Source organism: Malaclemys terrapin, chromosome 14 (genome assembly GCF_027887155.1).
Source record: "Malaclemys terrapin pileata isolate rMalTer1 chromosome 14, rMalTer1.hap1, whole genome shotgun sequence".
Taxonomy (NCBI): Eukaryota; Metazoa; Chordata; order Testudines; family Emydidae; genus Malaclemys; species Malaclemys terrapin.
The window spans coordinates 41,806,670-41,814,257 of record NC_071518.1 but is presented as its reverse complement, the minus strand read 5'-3'; the positions used below and the strand labels follow the sequence as shown (position 1 = coordinate 41,814,257).

At 66.4% G+C, this 7,588-nt stretch overlaps 1 protein-coding gene across 6 annotated transcripts in view; it reads right to left on the bottom strand.

Moving 5' to 3' along the window:
* Positions 1–236: 236 nt before the first annotated feature.
* The window catches only part of RIPOR1 (RHO family interacting cell polarization regulator 1), a 114,973-nt gene continuing 107,621 nt past the window's right edge, over positions 237–7,588 (bottom strand). For 5 of the 6 annotated variants that reach the window (XM_054048591.1, XM_054048590.1, XM_054048587.1 and 2 more), the window contains exons 16-22: positions 7,205–7,340; positions 6,815–6,976; positions 6,334–6,492; positions 2,879–3,075; positions 2,651–2,734; positions 1,841–1,931; positions 237–835 (exon numbers count right to left, since the gene is read on the bottom strand). In XM_054048591.1, coding sequence (XP_053904566.1) covers positions 738–835; positions 1,841–1,931; positions 2,651–2,734; positions 2,879–3,075; positions 6,334–6,492; positions 6,815–6,976; positions 7,205–7,340 — 927 coding nt within the window. In that variant the 3' untranslated portion in view covers positions 237–737. Of the gene's footprint in view, positions 836–1,398; positions 1,463–1,840; positions 1,932–2,650; positions 2,735–2,878; positions 3,076–6,333; positions 6,493–6,814; positions 6,977–7,204; positions 7,341–7,588 lie in introns of all 6 variants that reach the window. The other variant, XM_054048588.1, reaches the window with a different exon arrangement.

Sequence of the window (7,588 nt, the reverse complement as noted above, 5' to 3'; positions counted from 1 at the left end):
GATTTATAGAGACTTTATAGAAAAGGTTTTTTTTTGTTTTTGCTTTTCTGCAAAACTCAGTAAATAAAAAATAAAATAAACCAAAAAGGTGGCAGCTTCTGTCCATCTGTCCCCTCTCTGTGTTGCTCCTCTCTCCCACCCTGCTTTAAAAGTGACTAACACCAGGGGAAGGCTCAGCTGTGGGAGGGGGAGGCAGGAGACCCTTGGAGCTGAAAAGAAGATACGCCAGCAGAATATATTAATATCTATGTCTCGTTTTATTTGAGTCCCGGGGACTCCAGGCGCTGAAGGAGGACGCTGCCCACAGCAAAGGGAGCTCCCGGAAAGAAACAACATCGCCTCAAAGTGCACGTCCATCTGGGGAGGTCTGAGCAGCCTGCGAGCTACTGGAAGGAGTCCCAATGCAGACTTCACGTGCCAGCCCAGTCTCCAGCAGGGGCGCACAAGCTCTGGCCCCACCTAGCAAGTTGCAATAGAAAAGCAAGTTGGAGGGGAGGGGAGTGTCCGAAGCCCCACTTCTCCACGGTGGTGTGCCCACAGCCCCTCTGGCACAGTGCCGGGGGAGGGAAAGCTGTGCTCCGTAAGGCAGTGAGGGGGGGTGTCAGGCTGGCAGGGAGGTACTAATACTGCTGCATGTTCCCAAGGGATGGGAGCTGGGCCCAGGCTGAGAGAGCCTCCAGCAGCTCCTTGGTGCCTTCACCCCAAAGGGATCACACGTGTGTTAGTGCCAGCGTGTCTCAGAAAGCGGTGCTGGCCATGCTGCCTGGTGCGAAGATCCTCGGTAAGCTGTTCAGAGTCTCCTCCAGCCGCCGGTGAGCCGATTTACCATCTTCCCCTGCAAACACAAGCCACGGTCAGTCACCCAGCCACCCAGCAGGCTCCCTTCCCAGGCCCCTCTAAGCCCCCTGTCCCCTCCACTCAGGCCTTGGCCCAGCTGAGCTGCCCCAGTCTGGCAGTCAGGAGAGCAGTGCTGGCTCCCCCCGGCTCGGCCTGCAGCTTACTGCGAGCTCGGGGCTGATGCACACGGCTGGCTTCAGGCTTCTAAGGACGTTTCTATTCAATGTGAATTGTAACAAAGAATCCAGGTGGGGGTGCAGATGGAACCCAGGTGCTCAGCTCCAGCACCACTGCCCTCAAACAGTTCTGCTAAGGGGAAAATGCCCTCAGCTGGCAGAGCCTGTGCAGGCTGCAGCCACTAGGGGGCAGCACACATGCACACACCAGCAGGGCCGTACACTACATGCCAACACATTCAGGGCGTGCCACAGAACTGGGGTCCACACACAGCAAAGACACAGGTTAAAAGGACATGGCCGACAGGGTCCAAAACAAGAGACACTCGTGAGCAAAGCAGCAGGAATGGGGGAGCGGGAACGAATCTGGCCAACACGTCCCGACCTGTGCAGCTGCTGTCACGACCTGGAAGCCTAGTTAGCCAATCAGATGGGTCTCTCAGTGCCATCTAATAAATGATAATAAATAATAATGACACTTCACGTTCTCAGAGCACCTGCTGACATTACCTAGGGGACCAGGCTGCCGGGCTAGGGGCCGGCTTCTGCTCTCGCCCCGGCCAGGCCACGGATGGCGCCAGCAGCAGGCGAGGTGGCAAGCCTGAGCTCGTGGAGTGGGGCATGGACCAAAGGCCTATCACATATCCAGCTGGTCCACTGTGCCCTCTTCTGCAGCCAGGCTCTAGCATGGACAGGACCGGGGAGCCTCGCTCTAGGATCTAGCTCTGTGGCACTGGGACAGTACCAACGGGGGTGCGAGCAGAGTCTGGCTTTGGTGCCACCTAGAGGAGCCGCTCCAGGCCCCGGGCGTGCAGCAGGGCACTCACCGCATAGCATCAGGCTCTGCTTGGCCGCCTCCCGCACGTCCTCCTTGTCCGTTTGGCACAGATACACCAGCTGCTCGATGCTTTCTTTGGCCTGCCGGGAGAGGCCGACACAGCGCTGAGCCCATCCTTGCCCTGCCTGCACTCCCAACCCCGGGGCGCACTGTAGGCGGGGCAGCATGGGCAGGCAGAGGCCAGGAAGACAGGTAGAGGATGGGAACAAGGTCTCTGTGGTCCTGTCTTGGTTCTGGCAGAGCGAGGGACCCAGGGATCAGTCCCAGAGCTCCACGCTTTCCCCCTGCAGGCAGTCGTCGAGGACAGGGTCCCCCATGGGCTGCTCTGTCCCCTGCCCCCACCCTCCCCTCTGCCCTTAGTGCTGCCCAGGAGACCAGCAGAAGTGGTGGGTGGAGCTGCCTGCTGGCTCCTCCCCTGTGCGGGCGCATCTCATGGCTTCTCCGGGCTGGGAACAGGCCACCTCCTTGCTGCTGCCTGGGTCCATCCCAGTCTCGCTGGGGCTCCACTCCCTCCCCCCGTTCCCCTCCCCTTCACAGGATGAGCTCAGCCACCGCCCTGGCTCTCCGGACTCCAGCACAGGCAGGATGCTGCCGCCACTGTGCCTAGGAGGGGAGGCCACTGAGGTCCCATCGGCAGCAGGGTACAGGGAGGAACTGGGCAATTTCCCCTCTGCTGCCCTAGCCTGGGCCCCACGTCACCCCCCATGGACACAACGGCCCAGCGGTGAGAGGGGCACGGCCTTGGCAGCTGCTCATTGCCACCGATCCCCATGCAGATGAGCCCGGGGGCTGCACTTACCTTGAGACACCCCAGGGCCGCGCAGCTGGCGATTCGCGTCTGCGCCTCTTCATCTTCCAGCTGCTCCAAGTACCACACCAGGGCCTGGGGGACACAGAGATCAGCACCGCAGGGCTGTGCCGGCTGCCCCGGGCCGTTAGGCGTGGGCAGAGCCTCTGAGAGCAGCTGGTACCCCCCCCAACCCCCATTCCCCGCCTGGCAGGGGTGCGAGGGCCCTGGGGCGCTCACCCGTTCCCGGAAGCGGGGGTTCTCGGCGAGGCTGCGCAGCTGGGCGGACACGGCACTGACGACTTTACTGTTGCCCTCGATGAGCAGCAAGCTCATGGCCTTCAGCCCGTCCTTCTTGAGCCGGCTCTCGGGCACTCGCTTCAGCGCCTTCAGCACCACGTCCTGGTCGTCCGAGTTCAGGTTCTGGGCCAGCAGCACTGCGGGGGGGTGGGGGGGGTGAGAACAGCCGCAGCACAGCTAGTGCAGCCCTGAGCCCCACTTGTGCCCTGCGGGGCCGGGGTTTCACTCCCGCCTGCCAGCGGGACGGGAAGGCGAGCGCCCCGTACCGTTGGGAGAGCTGGGCCTGCCAGGGAAGAGTGTGCTTTCGAGGGGCCGTATCCCGGCCGCGCTGCGTGAGCCGCAGGCAGGAGAAGGAGCTAGGGGAGAGCACTGAGCACACATGCAGGAGCAGCTCAGCCCAGACCCACTGCACCTTGGGCAGGGATCACAAAGCCATCGCGGCGCGCAGCCTAGGCCTGCGAGCGAGCTGGCACGGGCAGGTGCTAGAGACAGTCTGGTGCCGTCTGCTGCACTGGCACAGTGGGTGCTGGGCCATCCAATGACTCAGAACAGGGGAACCGCACCAGTGCCCCGCCTGTGCCAGCGCCGGTACCACCCACCCTTCGAGCACGGGAACCGCACCAGTGCCCCGCCTGTGCCAGCGCAGGTACCACCCACCCCTCCAGCACGGGAACCGCACCAGTGCCCCGCCTGTGCCAGCGCCGGTACCACCCACCCCTCGAGCACGGGAACCGCACCAGCGCCCTGCCTGTGCCAGCACCGGTACCACCCACCCCTCGAGCACGGGAACCGCACCAGCGCCCCGCCTGTGCCAGCGCTGGTACCACCCACCCTCCAGCACAGATCCCGCACCAGCGCCCCGCCGGTGCCAGCGCCGGTACCATCCACCCCTCGAGCACGGGAACCGCACCAGCGCCCTGCCTGTGCCAGCACCGGTACCACCCAGCCCTCGAGCACGAGAACCGCACCAGCGCCCCGCCTGTGCCAGCACTGGTACCACCCACCCTCCAGCACAGATCCCGCACCAGCGCCCCGCCTGTGCCAGCGCTGGTACCACCCACCCCTCGAGCACGGGAACCGCACCAGCACCCCGCCTGTGCCAGCGCCGGTACCACCCACCCCTCGAGCACGGGAACCGCACCAGTGCCCCGCCTGTGCCAGCGCAGGTACCACCCACCCCTCCAGCACGGGAACCGCACCAGCGCCCTGCCTGTGCCAGCGCCGGTACCACCCACCCCTCGAGCACGGGAACCGCACCAGCGCCCTGCCTGTGCCAGCGCCGGTACCACCCACCCCTCGAGCACAGGAACCGCACCAGCTCCCCGCCTGTGCCAGCGCCGGTACCACCCACCCTCCAGCACAGATCCCGCACCAGCACCCCGCCTGTGCCAGCGCTGGTACCACCCACCCCTCGAGCACGGGAACCGCACCAGCGCCCTGCCTGTGCCAGCGCCGGTACCACCCACCCCTCGAGCACAGGAACCGCACCAGCTCCCCGCCTGTGCCAGCGCTGGTACCACCCACCCTCCAGCACAGATCCCGCACCAGCACCCCGCCTGTGCCAGCGCTGGTACCACCCACCCCTCGAGCACGGGAACCGCACCAGCGCCCTGCCTGTGCCAGCGCTAGTACCACCCACCCCTCCAGCACAGATCCCGCACCAGCGCCCTGCCTGTGCCAGCGCTGGTACCACCCACCCCTCGAGCACGGGAACCGCACCAGCGCCCCGCCTGTGCCAGCGCCGGTACCACCCACCCCTCGAGCACGGGAACCGCACCAGTGCCCCGCCTGTGCCAGCGCAGGTACCACCCACCCCTCCAGCACGGGAACCGCACCAGCGCCCTGCCTGTGCCAGCGCCGGTACCACCCACCCCTCGAGCACGGGAACCGCACCAGCGCCCTGCCTGTGCCAGCGCCGGTACCACCCACCCCTCGAGCACGGGAACCGCACCAGCGCCCCGCCTGTGCCAGCGCTGGTACCACCCACCCTCCAGCACAGATCCCGCACCAGCGCCCCGCCTGTGCCAGCGCTGGTACCACCCACCCCTCGAGCACGGGAACCGCACCAGCGCCCTGCCTGTGCCAGCGCTGGTACCACCCACCCCTCCAGCACAGATCCCGCACCAGTGCCCTGCCTGTGCCAGCGCTGGTACCACCCACCCCTCGAGCACGGGAACCGCACCAGCGCCCCGCCTGTGCCAGCGCCGGTACCACCCACCCCTCGAGCACGGGAACCGCACCAGTGCCCCGCCTGTGCCAGCGCAGGTACCACCCACCCCTCCAGCACGGGAACCGCACCAGCGCCCCGCCTGTGCCAGCGCCGGTACCACCCACCCCTCGAGCACGGGAACCGCACCAGCGCCCTGCCTGTGCCAGCGCCGGTACCACCCACCCCTCGAGCACGGGAACCGCACCAGCGCCCCGCCTGTGCCAGCGCTGGTACCACCCACCCCTCCAGCACAGATCCCGCACCAGTGCCCTGCCTGTGCCAGCGCTGGTACCACCCACCCCTCCAGCACAGATCCCGCACCAGTGCCCCGCCTGTGCCAGCACTGGTACCACCCACCCCTCGAGCACGGGAACCACACCAGCGCCCCGCCTGTGCCAGCGCTGGTACCACCCACCCCTCCAGCACAGAACCCACACCAGCGCCCCGCCTGTGCCAGCGCCGGTACCACCCACCCCTCGAGCACGGGAACCGCACCAGCGCCCCGCCTGTGCCAGCGCTGGTACCACCCACCCCTCGAGCACGGGAACCGCACCAGCGCCCCGCCTGTACCAGCTCTGGTACCACCCACCCCTCGAGCACGGGAACCACACCAGCACCCCGCCTGTACCAGCACTGGTACCACCCACCCCTCGAGCACAGAACCCACACCAGTGCCCTGCCTGTGCCAGCGCTGGTACCACCCACCCCTCGAGCACGGGAACCGCACCAGCGCCCTGCCTGTGCCAGCGCTGGTACCACCCACCCCTCCAGCACAGAACCCACACCAGCGCCCCGCCTGTGCCAGCGCTGGTACCACCCACCCCTCCAGCACAGAACCCACACCAGCGCCCCGCCTGTGCCAGCGCCGGTACCACCCACCCCTCGAGCACGGGAACCGCACCAGCGCCCCGCCTGTGCCAGCGCAGGTACCACCCACCCCTCCAGCACGGGAACCGCACCAGCGCCCTGCCTGTGCCAGCGCCGGTACCACCCACCCCTCGAGCACGGGAACCGCACCAGCGCCCTGCCTGTGCCAGCGCCGGTACCACCCACCCCTCGAGCACGGGAACCGCACCAGCGCCCCGCCTGTGCCAGCGCTGGTACCACCCACCCCTCGAGCACAGGAAGCGCACCAGTGCCCCGCCTGTGCTAGCGCTGGAGCTATGAGGGGACTGCAGGCTCTTACCTTCCTCAGCCAGCTCCATGACGTAGGCGTCCAGTGTAGACACGGGGAGCGACTCGAAGTGGCTCCAGTACTGGAAGATGGTGAGCTGCTCACCCTGGCTGCTCCCAGGGCGCTTGGGCAGCCGCCGGTCCAGCACAACCTCCACAAGCTTCACGCACACTGCAGGGAGAGGGCACCAGGTTAGTACCCCTGGGGCAGCCTGGGCACCTCACTGGCACAATGCCCCAAGGCTGTCTGGGCTGGCACCAAGACAGCCCCCTCCAGCAGGTTGGTACTTTGCCACCACTGGCATTTCCTGGAGGGGTGGGATGGGCTAGCCAAAGCAGAAGACTGGGAGGCAGGACTCCTGGGTTCTTTTCTCAGCTCTCAGAGTCACACTGTGCCTGGGCGGGGGAGCCAGAGAAGGCCAATTGGAGCTGAGCCATTGCCCAGAGCTCTCAGCCCATCCAGGCAGTGCGGGGTGTCCCAAGACTGCACTCACCTGAGTCTGCCAGGCCCGACTGCCGCTCAGCCACGGGCGCTGCATACTGGGCACTGAGCGTGCACAGGAACCGCTCCACGGGGCAGGTGTACACATTGGGCTGCTCCACGCAGCGGTCCCAGAATGCCAGCACCCCCTCCTTCCGGGTGGAGAACTGCACCACTGTGGGCAGAGACACGGTCAGGGCCAGCCGCACCCAGCACGGGGCACGCTGCTGGCACTGCCAGCATAGGGGCAGGCTTCGCTCGCCATCACCGGGACTGCGTCAGGGAGCCCAGCACAGACCCCAGTGGCGAGCCCCGCCCTCTGACCCCAGCACACACTCTGGCAGGCAGTACCCCGTGGTGCCTGTCTGTGGGCCTGGGATGGGCGCTGTGCCAGGGCCTTTACCTTCCGCTGCAGTGTTGGCCGCTCCCGATTTCTCCTCCGTCAGCTGGCAGACAATCTCCAGCACCTGCGCTTCCCTCATCAGCTTGTCCAGGGCGTACATCTCCCGGCACCGCAGCGGCCCAAATGTGCCCAATTTCTGCAAGTCACAGACATGTCAGCGCCTGGGGGTGCCTGCACACTCCCAGCATGCCCATCTGCCTTCAGAGCTGGGGGCAGCAGCTGTCACGGCTCGTGCCAGCCCGCAGCGTCCCTCGGTGTTGGCCAAGGGGGAGTCTGTGCTTGGGTTGGCTGGTGCCACCCCACCAGGCATGTCAGAGGTTGCCAGCCTGGCGTCCCGCCGGCCCCCCACTCTGCAGGAGCCCCCAGCAAGGCCGCAGCCCCACG